Genomic DNA, 22987 nt, shown 5'->3' on the forward strand with positions numbered 1-22987 from the left:
GCCCACAAATGAGCACTGCGAAGGTGTCATGAAGGATGGCCGCTGTGCTTTCCGGGATATCTGATTCCTCCTCATTCGTCAACCCAGGCCTTCCCCACCCGCTTCCTGTCTCAGCCAAAGCATTGCTCCAGCAGTGTCCACAAAGGAAAACAGTTTGAAGAGTGTAAATTAAACATACCTGCAGATGCTTGCGAGTTTGAGAGAAAGAAGGCTGCAGGCCCCTCCAACAGGCAGCGTGAATAATTAACACAGGCTCAGTGAGAGAAGGCCGGGTACCACGGCGGGTGTTACGTTACCCCAGCTTCACTCAGCGTAGGCATTCAACATTAGATAACTCTATCTGTGCGCTGCTGGCTACTTTGAATGATTATACCATCTGATACCTAAATAGCCTCTTGAAGTGTGGTAACAATTCCAGACGGAAAGCTTACTCTTCCATCAAAACTGAGACATCACTGTCAAGCCTGGTCGGGATTGTGCGCTTGTTTAACACACATTGGCTACAAGTGTGCAAGTAAAATTGGTGAAAAATAGTGCTTCATTCACTGATAACTACTGTACCCGCAGTGTGTCCTGATTTTTTTCATGACTGCATTTGTCTGTGTAAGGTAATTCTTCTACTCCTGAACCGCTGCACACAAAAGGATGAAAATCGGTCAAAGCATGCAACCTTACTGTGTTGCCTGTGCAAATGATAGTGCCGCTATTAAACCTCGAAGTTTGACACCCTTAACTTGGATTGAGTGACGAACATTGCTCACTGTGCTCTACAAAACACCTGCTATAACTTCAACATGAAATTTGGTACACACTTTTAGGGTACTGACAAGCACATTTGTGTAAAATTTGAGCAAAACTGGCTGAAAAACTTAGCGGCCATCAAGAAAATTGTCTTTGCAGGAGCCTGGGCGGGACTTGGCAACTAATTGTCCATAGATCATTGATAGTTTGTCTAATGAGTATAAAACTTTGAGGATATCTGTATTACATGCATGCAAGCAAGCAGGTCTTCCAAAGTATTTTGAGCACAACCCCATAGTGGGCGCCATGACTTTATGAATAAAGCAAGCTTCTGTGATTTATGCAAAGAAGAGATTTATTTAACATTAGTATTTTGTTTACATTTTGTATTTACAACATATGACGGGAGGGACAACAAGTTGAAATCTAGGTAAAACATTTAAAAATCTAAAATATAGCATGAAATGTTGAGAAGAGACTACACTGTGGAATTCACACATTATAGAGTAGATCTCCACTTTTCGCCGGGGTTACTTTCCAGTACCATCAATGAATGGCAAAAATCCTAAAGTCACTGAGACCACCATAAAAATCTCTATTTTTGTCACAGGATTCGCTCCTCCTTCCCGTCCAAACCATCCTGATAGCTTGACGTTGACGTTTGACGATATTATTGCAATAAAACAGACTAATTACATTAGTTTCAGCTCTGGAACCCTCCCCTGTCTCTTTTCCATATGCCTCACACACTTATTAAGCACAATTTAAATGTATACTCACCACTTATGAATAATAATGTAAGATGATCAACGAACATATGGTGAGTGTGTAGAAGTTACATATAACTTTCACTTCCGCGTCTCACAGCGACTATGGTGCGTTCAAAGACAGGTGAACAAAGTGTGAAATCTCAACACTGGATGAAAAAACATCATTTTTACTGTATTTTATTGAAAGAAAGATAAATGTCTCCGAAATGGCTCCAAATCAACTGAAAATTTCAGTCAAGCTAAAAGATGTCTGAAAGTCTATTTGCCTAACACTAGTTTCTTTAATAGTACCAGAAGATTTGAATCACACTTTAACTGTGTTATTATGAGTAGGGTTGGGCATCGAGTCTCGAGCATCTATGGGAACTGGGACTAATATTTCAATTCTCCTGGGATCGTTCAAATGTTTGGAAAAAAATAGCCACGAACAGCAACGAAGAAGAAGTCGGTGAGCACCAGTGAAGAAGCGGATGACATGTTTGGCTTAACTCGACGTGTTTAATGTTCACACCTTCATGGTGTAGAAATAACAAGAGTACCTGGTCATTAATGTGCTACGTCGGACTTCCTCTAAACAGTCAGAATCAGCGAAGTCAAACAATAAAATATGTTTGTCTGATGCCAATGTAACCGAGGGTTTCAGGATGCTAGTTGATGTGGAAGTTGCGTGTAAATAAAGGACGGGAGCTACAGCTACGGCTAGGCAAGTGAGTGTTAAAAAAATAGCTGACTCCAACATTAAGGTAGCAAGCAAAGTATACTACTTTTCAAAAGTAAACATCTTTTCTGAAAGTGTACTCCTGTAAAAAGAAACCTCATAACATTTATATTCAAGTTGAATAGTTTTATATTTATTTATTTATATTGGTTGGAAATATAGCACTGTCAGAAATTCATAGTAAAATTGATCAAAAAAAGTTCATATCATTGAACAATTCATGGACAAGTTCAGACATTTAATCCAAAAGGAACTCTGGTTAGCACCCTCATTTAAACCACCATGCAAACCTTTAAGATCCTAGCTCTTAAAAGCATCGGAATCAAGAATCATTAGGAACCAACCATTAAGAACGGAAATCGAAACGAGAAATCGGAACCAGAATCGTTCAAATTGAAACAATGCCCAAGCCTAATTATGAGGGGTTGCGTTCAAAGACACCACGTCATTTAAGTTGACTTCACATGTTTTGAGTGTATTTTCTGAGATTTCCGAGCACACCTAAATGCAGCAAATTGTACTTCCGCATTAAGATTTACAAGTGAATAATGAGAATATCCACTTTTCTTTGTACGTATTTTGATTTATTTAGACCACACATACACGCATAATAAAGTTGATGTCCGGCGTGTCAATGAATGCATCTCGCGGTCTATTAGAGACAATGAAGACACGTTGTTCCGATGACAAGGGACCAGAGGCGTGTTTATGAGTTGGAGATACATAAACGGTGTTGGAATTGCACTGCTGTTGATGTGTTCAGGTCAGAATAAAGTTATGAAAAGAGAGACAGACTCTGTGTGACAGAGGCGTGGCTTGCCGTGATGCGTATGCTTCATAACGTTAAAAAAATGTAACATAATCAGTGAAATAAGTTACCGCTGTTACAGCCCTACTACATGTTACACATATATTATTCATATATTTTCATTATATATTATATAACACATTTTAAAAATAAATACGTGTGTGTATATATATATATATATATATATATCCACTGATCTATATATAGATTTATATATAGATCCACTGTACTCTTAAACCTAAAAAGTGATGTAGCAAATGCTAGCCTACGGAAACATCAGAATTTAAACAGGAGCTAGTTGGCCTATTACAACAATACTAAAATAATGAGCAAATAACTATAAATATACACCTTTATAAATACACTTTTTTGTCTCTCCACACCCTGTTCATAGCTTGTCAAGCACCTGAGGCCCCCCAAGCCTGACCAATGAATGCGTGACTGGTAATATGATGAGTAAGTATCAGGCTTGGTCCAACTATTCAAGTGTCATTGCAGCTCACGGGGGAAAGGATGACAAGAAAGCTTTTTTCATTAATATACAGTACTGCACAATAGTTTCTTGGATGGATTATAATGATTTACTGATGTTTTGCAGCTTTTGACTATGAAATAAAAAAAAATATAATGTAAAAAAATATATAATGTACTGCGATTAGTAGAAAGTTCTTAATGTTATGAAAAATTATTTTAGAGACATGTTTTGGGATCATATGCTCGTGCAGGACCTGCAGGGAATGTGAGTACACCCCTCACATTTCAGCAACTATTTTTTTTTTTTTTTACAGTATATCTTATCAAGGGACAGTACTATAGTACTTAAATGTGGGCATAGAATAAAATAGTCAGCGTACAGCTTGTATGGCAGTATCTTCTTACTAAAATCACGTGTAGCCATTATTGTCTAAATTATTGTCTAAATAGCTGGCAACATGAGTAGCAGGATAATTGTGTCTTGTGTCAAACATGGTGTTGGTAGTCATGGTTTGGACATGCATGTGTGCGGCTGGCAATGGAGAGTTGCGGTTCATTGAGAGAAACATCTCTACATTACACAGAAGTTCTTCCAACATGATAATGACCCCAAACATGATGTCATCGAAAAAGGATTCCAGTAACAATCTATGCAGCTTTGGTGAATTCCAAGCCCAAGAGGATTAAGGCAGTGCTAGATTACAATGGTGCTCACACTAAATGTTGACACATTGGACATAATGTGGACATGTTCACTGTGAGGTGTAGTGACAGCTATTTACACATTAATGGCTGTGCGTTCAGTCATTGTCAGAGGATAGTATAGTATTGTGAGGAGATACTATAATAAAACTTGTTGCGGAAATGCGCGCCGTGTACTCACATTGGTGGGTTCCTGTGTATGATGATTCTGTACAATTTCCTCGGTAATTCTCTTTGGGTGATGTGTTTTATGTGCAACATTTGCAAAATAGATATCTTACTAAAGTGCAAAAACAATGAATGAAAATGCTGAAATTTCAATTTACTGCTAGTGAAATGTCCAGTGACAAACTGCTTTTAAGATACTCCACCCACTTGCCCTGTATGTTGTAATCGTCGCGGTAAGATCTAGGAATGAGGACTTTTTTACTACTAGTACGACACGTATCAGTGAACTGGTAGTTTATAAGTATTCTCTCTGAATGTGCTGAACTCCTGCTTCGATGCGAGTGATTTACTGATGTATGGCTGCGGCTCAACTTACAGTAGTCTTCAAACAGAATACTAGCAAGGAGTGAATCAACTGTTGCCTCTGCTCATAGCAGCCAAGTACTGGGCTCAATTTTGCGTCATTGCTACATAAGGCTTAACCATCAACTATCGACTCCATATGACGGAATTTTAATAATCAATGATTAGGCCCATCCCTAGTCAGAACCACAGTAGGCGTCTTGTAAGCCCCTCGTGCATCTGCGTATAGAATGAATAGCAGTTTGATAAAAATATAAACACCATGGAATGGCTTGACACAAGATGAAAAACACACTATTTTTTTTAACATGGAAAACAACAAGCCCACATGAACAAACTGAAGCATACTTCATAAATATGATTATGCAGGCGGCATGAAGGGTATGATTCACTCACTACATTTGCTCATCATAATAAATTAAGTCTACACTAACTTAAATAGAATTCAATGCAATTGAACCATGACAGTATATCAGTATATGAGGCACATGACAAAGCAAGTGGTCATACATCTATATAGCTCTTCATAACATTGTGGGTCATGGAGGGACTGTATACCCTCCATCATGCTGAGTCCATTAAATAAATTAAAATAAGATAAAAAAAAAGTTCATTATATTGTGCTTGTACAGTAATAAATAGATTTAGAGTTTAGAAGATGCTTGGGAAGCCTTGCAGTTAACTATAAGAAAAACAAAATAGTTAAAATAGTTCAAAAAGTTCATGTGCCACTTCTTCATCGTCATTCCACCGTTAGGAGGTCAGGAAGACATGCAGGGGAGAAGTGTTTCATCCTCACGGTTCCAATTTGGTGATGTGCTGCCGCAATCGCTGTTATTAGATTTACAATTCACATCAGTGGACACACACACGCACACACACGCACGCACGCAGGCGCACACACACACACACACACACACCTGGAGCGCCCAACACCTTGTTCCATACCCATATTTGTATCCTCTGTTAACCTCACTGTGAGTGGCAGTTGCCTCATGATGCAGACCTAACAACGAACTTTCCTCTACACTTTTATAAACGCACAAAGCCGACCGGAGGGCTGCACCCTTGAGCAACTGCCTCCTCGTCCACCTTGGCCATTTGCGAACATTAATTCACCTTCTTCTCATTTTTTAAGGAGTCATTGCGTTTGTGTTTACCGTTGGCCATGGAGTGGCAGTGCCCGTTTACCATGTTGCCCTCCTGCCTGGAAATGCCATTTACTTGGCTCCGGTCACCAGACTTTGCACGCAGCAATCGTCCTAAACGCCTCACGGCAAAGTTAGCGATGACCAAGGCAGCCCCTACGACAAAGATCACATCCAGCAAGAAGTACTGGTAGAGCGAAATGTCATACACAGCAGCGCGCAGGTGTTCAGTGCCGTTGTGACGGAGGATGTAATTGATCCAGTAGACCACTCTTGACACAGGGTGTTCGGGCTGGTCCTTGTGGATGGTGGAGAGAAGCTCTGCTCGCTGGCGGTACCTGCAGAAGCCACAAATAAATATTACACACTTTTACACGTTTTTACAAATACAGTCATCCCTCGCCACTTTGCGGGTCGAATTCCGCGGCTTGATTCAAGCCTGAATTTATTTTGATGTTGTTGGCATGTTTTGTAGTAATATGAATACATGGGAACTGAATTGTAATTTCTAATTATTTTTTTTTTTAATAAAATAATACAAATAAATATCCTTATTAAATTGAAATCTGTCCTGCTTAACTTAAAAGAGAATAAATGGAGTGTCCATGTTGCAGGGGTGTCCAGCTTTCATCACTAGTAGAGCTGTCACCTATTTGTGTTTTATTTATGACTGGTAACACTTAAATTGTAGTTTATTTACCAAGCTGATCTCCACTCAAACAGTTTGACCATCATCTTTATGCTATTTTGTGGTCATTTGTCATTATATAAAGGGCATAAGAGTCTGAATTCAGCAGTTATAATAAAAATCTATTAAGAGTTGAAGCAAATACTGTTTGACCCTTTGGTGAGCTACTCAAAATCAGCTGGCAAGATAGAAGACCCCATCACCATAAGGCTGGAGACACTATGTGTTTATGTGTTTATGAGGACAAGAAGTAATTAGTATAATGAGCAAAATTGTTCAGTTACACTTGAAAAAGTTAGTACGGACCCCATGAGCGTGATATCCACTTGTGGCTTCCTCGTAGGCCAAAAACAAGCTTTGAATTAACCGCATTGCTTGTTTTTTTTAAAAAACAAAATGTCACTGTGGTAAAAAGTCACATTTGGAGTTCCAAGACCAGAAGCTAGGCGGATAACAGCTAGGCAAAGCGTGCAAACAGAGATGCGAGAAAAGTCGAATGGCAATCAGTTTGATAAGGGAGTGATCAAACACGCTGGCATCGATTGGCGTGGCCTGTGGCAAGCTGAAGCCATTGAGGTTTTACAGACGAGTTTTGATTCTCGCAGCAGGACAAAGCGCGTCCCTTGTCGGTCATATGTTTTTTACGTAAATCGGACGATATTGACCGGTGGCCGATCGATCGGACCATCCCTAAATAGAAATAACGTGTCCTCTCAGGCTGTGAGAAAATAATAGCTCTCTTTTCAAGTCTTACTGGACAAATAAATAACAACAAAATATTAGCTATATTAGCAAATCCAGCTTTATTAGAAATAGCTCTCACAAACTTATCAATGTAATGATGTAGCATGCATCACATGCAGAGTGCCCTAATGCAGGTCAATTTAATGGCCCAATGAAAACCATGGCATTTCATCACTTTCTAAAAAAAAACCCAAGAAAAACAGGACGGACAAGATGTGACAGGATGTGAAAACAGGACATGTCCTGGGAAACAGCCGCCCTGTGCAATTGGCGATGAGTGTCAAGTGTTAGGTTTTGTTCTCTGCATGTAATGCGGCGCCACCTACAGCGCTGACTACCAATGAAAAACAGGTACCGCTTTCCAGCGACCGCAAAGCAGCAGCACATCGCCGCAAACGGGGGACAGAAAACCAAAGTAAGAGCACAAAACAGGAACCAACATGAAAACTGAAGAAAAACAAAAATAAAGTCCAACCTGTCACGCGGAATGTGACATAAAGCGCTGGTTATGCGAGGGGGGAGTAATGCATCTCTCCTTCAATTCTTCTATTCAAATATCACACCTCGGGAAAAATCACGCAGAGTCACATGCACTTTTTCTGTAACTTGTATTGCATATTGCAGTATTTGTCTTATTTTACAAAAAAATGTTTATTTATGAAGTGCATCCAGTAGAGGAAGCATGAAGTGTTTGAGGGAAGAGCTGCTGCCGAAATTGTTACCGGTTTATATCGGGATTGGTAAGAAAGCCAATCGAGCGTCTCGAGCCAGCATCCGACGTGAAACAACCTACAGTGACGACACTAATTACTATTATTTGTGCTTGCGCCTTAAAATGCTGGAAATTCCTCTCACCTTGTGTCCTTTATGACGGTGGCCAGGGCGTTGTAAAGATCATCTTCGCTCATGCTCTTCCAGTGCAACATGATGCCCATACCTTTAGCGGTCACACGGATCATGGTGTCATAGTGGTCTCCAAATAGGGGCACACCCACCACCGGCACTCCATGATACAGGGCCTCAAAGATACTGTTTAGCCCCCCGTGGCTCAAGAAAGCCCTTATGTTGGCATGCCCTTAAAAAAAACAAGAAACATGAGTTGATTTGTTTATTGGAATTAATGTTTCCCTCAATAAACTGCAGCTCCCCATTGCAGGCAGCACTCATGCAGCCTCAGACCATGACACTACCACCACCATGTCTGACTGTAGGCGCAACACATTTATCTTGGTTAGACAATAATAGATGTGTTAAGTCACTTTCATTGAATAGTAATTCTATACTGCTATACAAGCTGTACGCTGACTACTCTCAAGTATATGCAGGTTTCATTGCTATAATGATCTGACATAATTGTGGGAGTTGAGTAAAGGCAGACGGACGGACACTGTGATAAATGACTACCCTGCACAAACAAATACATACTATACAAAACTGTAGTCTAGCACAGCATCAGAAAGATCGACTGTGTGGTAAAATTGCATCTAATCATCATCAACATGATGACTGTTGATGAAACATGTAAATATACACAACTTGAACTTTACTCGAAGCCAAAAGAATTTGCAATGACATGATTCTTCATGAAGCTGGGATAGGCTCCGGCATACCCCCGCAACCCTAATGAGGATAACCGGCATAGAAAATGGATGGCTGGATGATTCTTCATGAGTGGAGGGTCCAATAAAATGCACGCAAAACACAAAAGTGGAGTTGGTCTCACCTAATAGGTCATTCTGAGGCATCCATTCGACAAGCCTGGTGTTGTTGCCAAGGTTACTGGGCGGCACACCTGAAAACCTTAAAAAAAAAAAAAAAAGGAGGGTAACAATTAAAGTAAGCAAACACAATGACATTTTACATATAATACATGTGGGTAAAATCTGTGTGTGACTGGTTGAACTGAGCGTTACTTTATTACTTTTTTCCATTTCAAGCAAATTTAACCAATCCCCACAAATGATGCGCAACTTTGTCCCAACCCTGTGACTTCCCGAAACATTTTGGGCAAACGTCGTCATTTTCGCCAATAAAATTTGTCCCCGAGCAGCGCTCTAACGTGCGCGTCAACTGTCTAACCAATCAAGTGTGTCTCTGCATGGCCCACCCTCGTCGTCACTTCCTTGTTTGCGCTGACAGAGATATCGCTGTGTGACCATTATCTCTCATCCTCTCTCATCAGGCACAATCACAAAAAAAAATTGTTGTTTTGTCCAAAGCACCAAATACAAGTAACATGCAAGTAGAAAACACTGAAATCCTGAACCCTATTTCCAATGCATAACACACTTATGTGATATATTTCCTGAGGGCTTTAAAACAGAGAGCAACTATGACGAAGTTGTTCAACATTTCCCTATGCAAAAGTGTTAAGGCTTCTACAACAACTTACAGATGGCCTTGTATGTGTACTGTTTCATGTTGTAACAAAAGCAGCAAGCAGTGCAATAATCACATCCCTCCCTCAACTCTTTCATCTCACTTTCTGCAACAAAACACTAAGTCACTGTGCTGCCAATCAAAGCCGACATTGATGTGGGCCAATTATCAATGACACGATTCATTTGGCTTGATCCCCGCCCGTTGCCCTCTCCACCCATCGCCCTTCCTTTTCAGTTTCTTGGTTTGGGAATGCTGCATACAGATTATGGAGCTTCTGATAACTAAGTACGTGCCAACAAAATAGCGGCAGTATTTTAAACATATATAAAATGTTCACGGCTGGAATTCAGGATGCACAGCTCAACTCTGCGAAATCATTATTTTAGCATGATGACGAGATCCACTACATACAGTATATTGTACATGAATAACAGGCAGTTAGTTGCATGTTGACTTATTTGGCAATACTGGTGAGAGTCTGCGTGTGTGTGCGTGTGTGTGGGTGTGTGGGTGTTCTTTTGACCTGTTCAACAAGATTGGGTTTCTGGCTAATAACAAACTTTATGGGAAGCATTAACGGAATGACATGACTGACACATCAACATAGTCAACTTGACCCACCTGTACTGTAATAGCGTTTTGGTTGTATTGAACATCTTTGTATTCATTCATTGACTTGTACTTCTTGCACTTCTTTCCCATTGGATGTACTCCATAAAAAGAAAGGTATTCTTCATACTAAAAAAAAAAGCTACCATTTAGCTAGAAGTGCACAGGGAGCAAACTGTCACCAATGACAAGCAAAAAACAAAGCAATTTTCAACGTTTTCATTAAATCTGGTTCAAAGTGTAATGTGCAATCCCACCATCAAAACTGGGAATACAAATAACAGCGGGTGGGGTGGGTGAAAAATCATATGTCTATCAAACAAATATAAAAAAAATAGAAATAAAATATATAAACTTAAATAATCATGTTGAGTGCAAACATGACCAAGCACGTCACCACCTGAGGCACACACACACACACACACGCATGCACACACATACTAATTAAATAATGATTTTGCAACAAGTCATACCTTTGATTAAACAAAGCTTCCCTTCCCTCACAACTTTTTCAATTTAAAATCAACATTGGATGACACTTGGTGTCCACAGGGTTGCTGTCAGTTTGTTCACATTCATAAAGCAATTTTCTCATTCCAACGCAGCCAAAAAGCTATTGGATCGACATCTGGTGACTGAAAACACCTAAAAGCAGCCAAAGATTGATAAATGTGTTCCGGACGTGTGGAGGATAGGAAATAGGGGGGTTCAGAGTTGGTTTTAGCTTGAAGTGGATTACGGCCGCAACAATAGCCCATGTTATGATTATTAATTATTATTATTATGATGATTATTGTGTGCCCCGCGATTGGCTGGCAACCAGTACAGGGTGTGCCCCGCTTCTCGCACGAAGTCAGCTGGGATAGGCTGCAGTATACCTCCGCAACTCTAGTGAGGACAAGCGGCATGGAAAATGGATGGACTGATTAGGTTATCATTATGTGAGATGATTCAATAAAAGCCTGTTGTTCCGAGGATCAAGTCTGATTCTTGTGTGCCTTATATTTGTATTTTATGTCATTTTGACATTTTTATGCTTGAAAAAGCTTAATTTAGTTTAAAAAAAGACAAAATTTGCTTAACCATGCATATTTATTGACTAACAATAGGCTGTATTCAACCACGAAACAGCATGATTTATTGATTAATATATTCTTGAAAAATGTTCGGAGAAATTCGAAACTGCGATGTGGCCAGGGATGACTGTAAATCCCTCACATTTCAGCAAGCATTTGATTATTTATAGGGTTTTTTTTTTTTTTTTACAACATGTTCAGCAGTATAGATTTTTAGAAATTGAGAACACACTGCCACACAACTAAGCAGCAAGATTATTGTCTCCAGTCAAGCATGGTGGTGGTACTGCTTTGGTCTGGGGCTGCATGAGTGCTATCGGCACCGGGGAACTGTGGTTCACTGAGGAAAACATGAATTCCATTTGCTGCCCCTTTATTATTATTTACTACTTAACTTTATTGGTTAGTCTGTCCAATCCCCAAGGACGTTTTTACCATCCGTGTCTCGTTTGTGTCATTGTGAATGGGTCAGTGTGATGGGTAAATGATTACATGAAAATGAATGTGAATTCCACCTTTTCTCTGCTTGCCGACCATGCACAAACATTTACTCAAAGTTGAACCCTTTGTTACTAATTCATTTGCAGAGCACAAACCTGTATACACTCTGTGACTGAGGCTCATGCAAGCCTGACTGTCACACACGCACGCACACACGCACACACACAGAGCCCGATGATTTCCGCATAAACGGAATCGCGTAGTTGGCCAATAAAAACGGAATTTACTGTTAAACGGGGAATCTCGGAGAAATTAACACAATGTGAATGAAATGGTATCACCGTGATGAGAAAAGAACGTTCATGTGGGGAAGTATTTACTCGGTGGACCGTCAAATCGTGGTGGAATCTCATGACAAACACTAAACTGCCTCCTCCTGAACTAAACATGTTGAAATGGCGATAAACACCGGTGAAAGTTGGCGGAACCTCCTCCTACGGAGCATGGACAGAAGCTAGCGGGGCTACCTTAGTTTAGCATACTAGTGTCGTTGTGTGTGTGAGACTCAGGCTGGATGAGTATATTTGCACCGTGTTGTGTTTTACCGCTTTAATGTAAGGAGCATTTTACAATGCTCGATGATGACAGGCAGGTTCTGAGTGAAAAAAGACCAGAAGCCTTGAAAATAAGAGCACCGTTTGCCCCATGTCGTCTAACTGTGTAAGCAAAATAAGCGTGTCATAAAAAATATCTTACATATGCAGTTGGAATTGTATCGGTGACTACAACTTCCTTAATCACAAGCACGAGCATTACAGTTTGTTGAAGAATTTGTAGCAATGTGTGCAGAGGCTGACATCCCATTAGAAAAGTTATCAAGGCTACATCCATTTCTCAATTACTGGGCAAAATTGTCCATTATTGTATTACATCAATAAATGTAAGGATTTTTGCATTTAATTAACAGACATTTTATTCACTAACCCATAAAACACACACTCTATGCTGGTAAAACAAAATTCAAAAAAATTAAAACAGAAAAAAATGGAAAAATAAAAAAACGGAAAAATAAAACGGAATTTGGGAAAAAAGAAAACGGACTTCATAGGGCCCTACACATACATACACACACACTGATTTTTCTGAACCATGGAGACCAAAAATAAATAAAACATGGTTTAATCAGTGAATGTAACACCAGATGCAAAGTAAATACTGTACATGCACAGCTTTGTGTTAGTAAGGCAATGATTAACTAAGCAAATTTTCCAGCATTTTTTGCTGTGATAAATGGGGTCATTTGGTCTGTTATGTCTGAGTTCAGCTGGTTCGAGTAGTTTTTGGCTGGATCTAAGTAAGACTAGGCAGACACATTTTGCTTTGATCAGGGGTCATTGGGCAAAACTGTTGTATTGTACAATATGGACAAGGAGATGAGTGTTTTAAACCCAAGAAATGGGAAATCGGGAAAATTTAAGCTTTGAATATTCATTATTGTGAAAGTGATGTGAGTGATGGGTGAGAAAGTGACAAGGTACTTTACCTCCAAATGACTTGCTGGGGTAATCTGGCAAGGGCTCCTGCCAGTTTGTGTGCAATGTCATGGGAGAGGTACTTGACTCCAGCGCCAAAGGACACGACAACAAAGCCGTGGTCTGCTGTATCATTAACCCACGTCTCAAACTCCTGCGGGAATAGGTAAAGGGTTAGGAAAGGTGTACAACTTCCGTATAATACTATTTTACATAACTTTGTCTACTGTTTATTGAAATAAATCAATTGTAGCCAATACTTCAGTTTTCAGTCGAAGTGGAGAATCAAACCTTCACTCAAAAAAAAAAAAAAAAAAAGGTTTGCAGTTTCTATCTTTATGACTTGCACTTTCTATCTTTATGACTTTATGGAGTGTCAACATCATAGTTTATGGTGTTGTTTTAGTGAGAATTTACCTGACATTTTGATTTAATGAGGTGCAAAGTCATACAAATAATTCAACTTTAAAGTGTCATAAATGTAAGATGTCAGCTACTGGTATGTAGACTCCCGCAGCATGACCTTTTGGCCTTTTAATAATCAGGTACAAACGCAAACACTGGATTGACGGCCAGGCTAATGCCACTGTTTTTCTACCCAATATATTTTTTATATTCAATACATAGCAGTGATTCACCTGCAGGATTAATGTGTCTCATAACCGTTATAGTGCTGCAGTGTTGGAGAAATTTTCTTAGTTTGTGTCTGTCAATAGGGCACAATATTCTGCCTTGCAGCAAGTGGCTGAGCAAAAGAGAACCTTAGCAATTCCATAGATGTATGTTGCTGCATTTGCTAAAGGTGACACAGTTTTTAGTTTGGAAATTTTATAATAAATTACAATGATTTGCAATGGTATCTTTTACACTGCCACTGGAATACAGCATGAAAAAAAGCTATTCAAACAATACCACCACCACTATTCTACTACATAGTGCATAGCTTGACTTGACGTATTGACAACTTTTATATTATACAGTATGTTATAAATGACAGTGACTCAGCAATGATAGGTGTGCACAAACACTGAGCAACCAGCACTGGATTACGTCACCATATGGCCTCAGCAGGGCACGCTTGAATATAAAATAGTTCGTTGATTATCACACTGAATAGTGTAGGTCAGACGTTGTTCAAGGCAGTCTCATAATACTGTATGCGATAAAGAATGAATTTAAATTGGCAGATGAGGGATGAGGAAGGAGCCATATTTGAGTGGTCCACATCCAACAGAGAGAGGTAAATGGTCCAGCTGTGAAAGCGGCCCTGGCACGGAGTAACTGCTGGGGCACACTGGACTCTGTGTCCCAGCAGTGCAGCCCTACTGTCCCTACAAGGCAGCCACAGTGACCCCATGAACAAGTCTCAGTGTCCGCTGGCTTCTGCCAAGAACAATGGCCTCGTTCTCCCTTCGCTTACATTCTAACTCCCTCACACATCAGGGGCACAATACTCCCTGTTGGCTGGAGAGGCATTCCAAAAACCTCCGCACAGGAGATACCAACGACCCGAACGATAGACTATTACCCATCACCCTCAGTTCTCAGCGAGGGCCCTCCCTGTCAGGGCAGTATCTAGTACGTTAAATCAACCCATCTTCACGGCTGCATTGTGTAGAATAACTTCCCTGTTGCGAGTAATGATAAGGTTTGAAGTGGAATTACTTATGCGAGTTATTATCGAGTATAGGACAACAAAATATCAGGAGAATGTCGACTGGGGTGAGTCACATCCGTCAAAATATTCTGATATTATGTTGGCTTGTCGTCAAAGCTCACTTCTGGTCACGTGACAGCGACGGGTTGGTGACGTCATAGTTTCTGGAAAATCAGCGGTTCGGCTGTCTACACAAAAACGACAAGTCGACGATTTCAGATGTTCCCACTCTGGAAGCGGTTTTCAAAAAATACCGTTTCAAGGCACCCAGAACGCCGTTTCTGTGTGGATGAGAGGCTGAAACGATAAAATGCTTTCCGTGTGGGCAGCCACTAAAAAGAGAAGAAGTACGAGGAGCATAACACAAATAACACAACAAAATATTTCTAATCTTTTTCACCGAGTGTAGCAAAGAAAATGGATTGCAGCAGTAGAGACTCTGGAGCTTTTGATCTGTGTGGATCTCACAGCACTAACCTTTGGCAGTGGGTTGGCTGGTCGATTAAGGATGCCTCCAACGTACACCACATGCGGCAAGGTGGGCCTGGGGAACTCCAGCGCCACGTCTGTGCACAGCATCCACATCTGGCTCCCTCGCACCAGCTCAGTCATGGGCACTTGCGGCGTTATTCCATGCTTTTTCATGATTCGGTCGTACTTGGGTATCACAATAAAATTGACTCCAAAGTTCTCCAAGAGATAGACAGCTGTGTTGGAGATCCTCTGGAGCAGGGACATGCGGTCGGTTAGCAAGGAGTTGAACACGGGCACGTATGAGAGCGGGGCCGGGGCGCACACTTCCGTAGGGTACCACAAACCCGTGCTGACCACTGCATATTTCAGGCCCAGCATGTGCGCAAGCACAAAACCACACATTTCATTGGGGTCCACCAGCAACAGATCGAAATTGGCCTGCTTGAGGCGTGCCATCACCTCAGTATTGCCTACAATATAGTCACAATTCTGACTGTAGTGTTCAAGAATGTCAAAAAGCTCCAGAAATGTAAGGCGCCCTGCGAAGATGTTGGTGACTTTGGCCTGCATAAAACCTTCTGCTGTGCTGCTGTTGAAGATCCCTGGGTACCGCTGTAATTTATAGTGAAAAGAAGGGACGACCTCACGACCCTCAGAGACAAGGAAATGGATCTCATGGCCGTCCTGGTGCAGAGCGACAGCCAATGTATTGAAGATGTACATGTGTGATTCAAACAGGGTGGGTGGGACCACAATGATTTTAGCAGCCCGTGATGTACTTGGATGCCAGGTAAGGAGGCCAAGGAGAAGGAGTAGTGATGAGGACAGGAGCATGGCTAAAATGACAAAGAAGACATAGAATTAAAAGGACAGCTGCATCATACATTTAAGTTTTGTAAAAATATTTTTTTTAAAAAGCAGGCTTCACTGGACATCTTAAAATAAAGCCTGGAGCTCCGCTAACAATCTGGCAGTCAGCTACAGACTTGGGTGCCGTATGTTTGATGTGTCTGACCTAGCATGACGTTGCTGTTAAAATGTGACTGCAATGGTAGCACTGTAGCTCACATGCTGTCCCACTCTTTAATGTCACGTTGTTACATGCAATATATGGCATTTATTACATTGGAGAAGTGCAGCATTACAGTGTATATGCAAAAAGTGGATAAAGTGCACAATAATGCTTCTTGGAGCCAGACACACTGTCTGAGACAGGCGTGGACAAACACAGCTCGTAAGCTACAGACACACACAATGACGTGTTCCCAGTAGGGCTTACTAAGAGCACATTTAAACTGCCTAAATTACAGCATCAAACCAAGTCTACAGCACTCCCAATACCCTATTGTGGGACAGGAATAGGTGATATGGCCTTAAATCCATATTATGATATACATTGAAGACTCTTGCGATACCGATATACAGCATATCAGGATATATTCTTTGGCATATAAATGACACAGGCTGCACAGGCCCTAATGAAGGCCAGACAGATATTTTTTAAGAAAAAAATATATAGTTTTGAGAACATTTACTGTGCAAAACTATAATTATACAACATAAGGTTGCAGATAACTTTAAATACAAGAAAACTCATGTATTAGTCGCAGTATTGGGTTTCTTTCCTTTAGTGCAAACCATCACAAGAGACACAACAACCAGCTAGTTTTAGACCTTGATTCAAAAACGGCACCCAAGTTACAAAGAAGTGGAAAAACTGGTGTCTAATTACAAATACTGTGAATTACGTAAACACCAACTAATAGGCATAGTTACTTTAAATAAAGATCATTCTTCAAGTGCAATGTACAGATGCCTCAAATAAAAACATACTGCCTATGGCATTTGGTGCTGTAGAATTTTTTTTCTCCAATTAGAGCAATGATTCTTTAATAAAATCAAATATTTCCAGTACAAGGCATATATACAGTACATCTACAGTACTAAAGAAAAGATTTCAAGTTTAAAAGTTTCTTTCCAATAGCGCCATGCCATAGACATGAAAAATACAAAACGCAAAAGGCAGTAAATTTAGTTTGTTATTTTAAATAAAATTACCCTAAAGACGCAAGACAACACAAAAACTGGTGTCCTCTCAGTCGGCGCTGCTCATATTCAATTGTGTGTTTTGTTTGGAGGTAGGAAAACAAATGAATCTATTACTGCTCTTTGCCGAACCAAATCCAAATGACGGCGGCAAGATTCCATAATTAACATGCATTATTGTGATTGGGCAATATAATTGAAAAGTCTATCGTAGGCCAAATTTATATTGTTTTGACTGCATTGGGACTTATTTGAAATTGCTGAAAAAATTGTATGATGAGGGAAAATGGGCAAAACATTTGAAAATTGTTCTTCAATTTCAACCAGGTTTGGATTCCCTTGTGGGTATATCATAGCTGGTGTAGCCAGCAGCAGAATCTGAGAGCCCTGACCTCAACCCTATTACTTTATGAATGAACTATTAGAACAAAACCATTAAACCTTCAGATCCCACATAGCTGACTGACTTTAAGATGTGTAGCAAAGCTTCACAAAGCTGCCCTCGTGTAGTGGTAGGCAAATACACGGGACGGGCTCATCTAGCCAATGGCGGACATGAGGAAGGGTTTTTTTTCCTTCATGATGCCATCAAAACCTGGAAGTTCAAAAGCGAGGTTTGAGCGCCTCTTCTCTGAAAAGCAGAGCAAACCAGTGAGGGAGATGATACATTTTTTTGATGTTTGATGGTCATAAACAGGCACTGGGGACACATTTTACTGTCATAACATGAAGAAAAAGTCAACTTTGCATAATGGGAACCTTTAATGATTATTTTCCTGATTCAATACAGCAGCCTTAATGCTGCTCCAAGCAGGGGTTCATTAACTCAGTGCTCTCTGTTGAGAGGTCTGATGAAACCTCCAAGTCATTCCAGACTCTTTCATGAATGAATGAATGAGTGTGGCATGGATGTTTCAGTGTGTGACCAGTGAAACTCAATGATAAGAAAGCCCAATGTGTGCTCCTTGCTGTGGGCGCGGTGTTTCAGTTAAAATATTTGGGTGTGTGAAGGCATGAATAAGTAAATACTTGAATTCAAAGGAATACTGAAAGTATTTCTGTGGCATTGTGAAACATGCAAAGCTCATGATAATTAATAAAGTGAAGGGTGAAAGCAACACTTTCCTTTGCTGAGTCACATGCATATCTTGTTTATAGAATCAACACGTTGTTTTCAACACACCCTCATCCCTTCAAGCGTCATCAGACACATCCTAACCAATGGCAGAACTATTTTCTTGGTAGTAAGCGTATTGAACAAATCAACAAGTGATCTGCACGTGAAGTTGTCGTTTCAACGTTACGAGAGCCTTCATTTTCTCTCTCTCAGCTATACTATCTCAAACATCAACACACACATGAACTGGTCCAACGAGATCCATTTTGCTCCAATGGTAAATACCAAGCACACTAAGTAAACCGCTGTCGGCTACCAACAGCACTAATCAAACCGATGCAGAGAGCAGCTGGGGACAGTAAAGTAAAATAAAGCTCAGCATCACTCGGTATCAGCTGATGCTGCATTCAAGGCAAGTGGGGTTATAAGTGGGTCTCATCAAGGGAGATTACATTTGGGGTTTTCTGCCTCAGACCAGAAAGGAAATTTACCATAAAATATTTAATAAAAGTGTATGCATGTGATGTATTTTAATAGAACAGTATCAGTAACTGACTCAGAATTGCATTTTTGTCCTTTGTAAAAAAACAACAACCGTTTCACAGCCTTTATTACAAATTGCAAAACCGTCAACAAGAATAAAACCTGTTGCTATAGTTTGAGGTGGTTTTGGTAATATGCAGTCATTTTTAATATACAGTATACAAGACAACACATTTTGCCCTCTGCGGTGAATCTGAGGACTTACTACTTTTTCATGTAAAATGATGAAGATGGTTTATGCAACAAATGTATCAAAATACAGAAATGCATGTGTGTAGACAAGAAGAAAAGCTGCTTCTTGGAGTATCGTTCATGTTAAGACTGAAAAAGTGTGGCATGAAATTGACAAAAAACAAGAAAGGTTCAAGCGTTTTCATTGTTTTTTCATGTCCAATTCAAAAAACAATACCAGCAGTTGATGTTTGCTAAATACAAGGCAGAAGAGTCCTGATTGTTCTGTCAGGTTTGTTATTTTATTTTATTTCTTTTTTCTTTTTTTTCTTTTTTTAATTATTTTTCTTTGTTTTGTTTAAAAAAAAAAGAAAAAAGCTTTGTTCTTTTTTATTTATTTATTTAGTATTGTCATCATTATTATTATTATTAATGTGTATATATATATATATATATATATATATATATATAATATATTATTATAATTTTTTTTCTTTTTCTTTTTTTGGGGGGAGGGCTATCTTACCGTTATCTATTATGTATTATCCTGACTATCACTGAAAACATGACATGGAATGCAGGAAGTAAACTACATGTACTGTACTAGATGTAGAATGGATGGGGGGTAGGATTAAATAAGCTTTGCTTCTTCCTACTCCTTTTGGACATGTGGAACTGTGAAAGAATGATTCATGAGATGTATTCTATTGTAACCTTCATCTTCAAATAAACTAAACCAAACCAAACCAAACCAATGTTAATATAACTGTATAGGGAAGCATAGTTATCAACTGTTTTACATTGTAAATAATAAAAGATTGTTTTATGTAAAATGTCATTATCTCATCCAAACAGTAGAAATGATGGATGAAATAATAACTCAGATGGCACTAGACGCTGTTGTCCACTACATTAAAAAAAATAAACATATGAAACAGTAGTAATGTGTTTTCGTCATGTATCGAAGTGCTTCTTGCTCGTTTGTGTTGTATATTTTGGATGTGACACATAAAAAAATTGTTTTTTGGCACACCATAAATGTCTACAGTACACCATCTATTTGAAGAAAATAACATTATTTTACTTATGTTTAAGTTCAATAACAATCTGATTTCAAACCACATTTGTAATTTCTCCATTTCCATTGTGATTGTTATCATTTGCTCCCCTGAATAAATGCAGTAATGTCATCTGCAAATAACAATACATTTAGCTTCTAGTGGCCTTACGGAGGTAATTTATAAAAAAAATTATAAAATCAACTATTTTAGTCCCAGTATTGAAAATAAGTTAAGTCACGTTTTCTGACAAAAAATGTGGTATTTCACCCAAGCAGATTATTCAAGGCAAATATATAGGCCTATATTTTTTTCAGGGTTTCAGCAGCATAGTGACTGTACAATTGGATTCTGAGAGCGGTGTTAAATGAAGCAATATTCAAAACTGGGAAGAACTACACTTGCGCATAACATGGCAACATGGCTGTTTCACAACCGGATTTAAACCCAAAACACTCCATTTAGCACGAACACTACGGAACAAAAGTCTGCATAAAGACGATAACATTAAAGGTTATTTGAGAGAGGTAGAGCGAGTTCTGTTGGGATTTGACGCACCATATAAATGTACCATGTTGGACAGGACCCTGAAAGCAACACGGTCACCAAGTTACACCTGTGTGTCAAGGGAGTTTCGACTGACGCTACTATGTCGTAGCAGCTGAACGACGATGGGAATATAAAAGGCTTTACTCCGATAAATAGTATTTTACTCTTAGTAGAAAGAAAACGAAGCGAAAAAAAAAGTTGTTGAACCAGTTACAGCGTAACACCTGGGGCCCTACCTTGAATGTTGTTCCGGGGCAGAGGAAGAAGCCTCTAAGGGTTGTCTTTTGTTCAGGACAAGTTAATGAACGTGGAGTTTATCGTCGAGAGGCATGTATGGTCACAAACAGTTCCCCGGCTATGGAAGACGACGACCAGAGAGAGGGAATATTCGCCTCCGTGAAGGGGTTGGAGGAAGGCGGGACTACCAGCGGGCCCCAAGCAAGATGGAAAGACGGGGAGTGGCTGAACACTGCCCGCGGTGCTCGGTGGAGGAAAAAAGAACAATGAGGTGAGTGTGGTTTGTGTTACAGGTGACTCCATCGCTGTTGATGCTGTCAGCATTTGGGATGAAAGAGAGGGTCCTACCTACACCTGTTTATGTCTGACATCCCATAATAACTTACCAATAGTAGAACCATAGCCAACAGCCATTATTGCTACGATTATGACCACAGCTTTAAATACTTCTGTACAGTGTAATATCCAATACAAGAGCTGTCTTTACAAATAATTATGCGCAGCTTTACTGATTTCAGAGAGTTATTTATTTCATATTTTGCGAATACACTGTTCTTTTTGTTCTTGCAACCCAGTGTTGTCAGATGGAGAAACACAAATTATCATATTTTGAGGAAAGTTATTGTACATATAAACTTATTTACTACAGGACAGCTTTGCTACAGTAAACTATATGTACAGTATATACTTTGGTGTGAAAAAGTGTTTGGCCCCTTCCTGATTTCTTTTTTTTTTTGCACGTTTGTCCCACTTAATGTTTCAGATAATCAAACAAATTAAAACATTTGTCAATGACAACACAACTGAACAAAAAAATGCAGTTTTTAAATGAAACTTTTTTTTTTATTATTAAGGGAGAAAAAAAATCCAAGCCTACATGGCCCTGCACGGAAAAAGTGATTGCCCCCTAAACCTAATAAATGTTTGGGCCACCCTTAGCAGCAACAGCTGGAGTCAAGCGTTTGCGATAACTTGCAAAGAGTCTCTTACAGCGCTTGGAGGAATTTTGGCCCACTCATCTTTGCAGAAATGTTGAAATTCAGCCACACTGGAGGGTTTTCGAGCATGAGCTGCCTTTTTTAAGGTCATGTCACAGCTTTTACTGTTGGTATGTTCTTTTTCTAAAATGCGGCATTATGTTTACGCCAGATGTAATGGGACACGCACTTTTCAAAAAGTTCAACCTTTGTCTCGTCAAACCACAGAGTATTTTCCCAAAGGTCTTGGGGCTCATCAAGATGTTTTCTGGCAAAATTGAGACGGGCCTTAATGTTCTTTTTGTTCAGCAGTGGTTTTCGTCTTGAAACTCTGCCATGCAGGCCATTTTTGCCCAGTATCTTTCTTATGGTAGATTAATGAACACTGCAAGTGAGGCCTGCAGTTCTTTGGATCTTGTTGTGGGGTCTTTTGTGACCTCTTAGATGAGTTGTCCCTGCGTTCTTGGTGTAATTTTGTTTGGCCAGCCACTCCTGGGAAGGTTCACCTATGTTCCATGTTTTCGCAATTTGCGGATAATCTCTCACTGTGGTTAACTGGAGTCTTTTACAGACTGATATATCTCAATTAATTTATTTCTCTTGTGTTCCTGAATTATTTTAGATCTTGGCATGATGTTTAGCTTTTGAGGATCTTTTGGTCTACATCACTTTGTGAGGCAGGTCCTATTTAAGTGATTTTTTTTTATTGAGAACAGGTGTGGCAGCAATTAGGCCTTTGTGTGGCTAGAGAAATAGCGCTCAGTTGTGATAAACCACAGTTGTGTTTTACTGGG

The 22987-nt window shown here is 39.7% G+C and overlaps 1 protein-coding gene across 1 annotated transcript; it reads right to left on the bottom strand.

Annotated features, from left to right (window-relative positions):
* Window positions 1-1069: 1069 nt before the first annotated feature.
* On the bottom strand, window positions 1070-21399 carry ugt8 (UDP glycosyltransferase 8). The gene is made up of 6 exons (XM_054779622.1): window positions 21216-21399; window positions 15499-16331; window positions 13376-13518; window positions 9048-9124; window positions 8180-8399; window positions 1070-6230 (listed from the first exon to the last, which is right to left on the bottom strand). Exons 2-6 carry the CDS (start codon window positions 16327-16329, stop codon window positions 5855-5857), a joined length of 1647 nt encoding a protein of 548 aa, XP_054635597.1. The 5' UTR covers window positions 16330-16331; window positions 21216-21399; the 3' UTR covers window positions 1070-5854.
* Window positions 21400-22987: the final 1588 nt, after the last annotated feature.

The sequence above is a fragment of the Dunckerocampus dactyliophorus genome, chromosome 6, assembly GCF_027744805.1.
Source record: "Dunckerocampus dactyliophorus isolate RoL2022-P2 chromosome 6, RoL_Ddac_1.1, whole genome shotgun sequence".
NCBI classification, from domain to species: Eukaryota; Metazoa; Chordata; class Actinopteri; order Syngnathiformes; family Syngnathidae; genus Dunckerocampus; species Dunckerocampus dactyliophorus.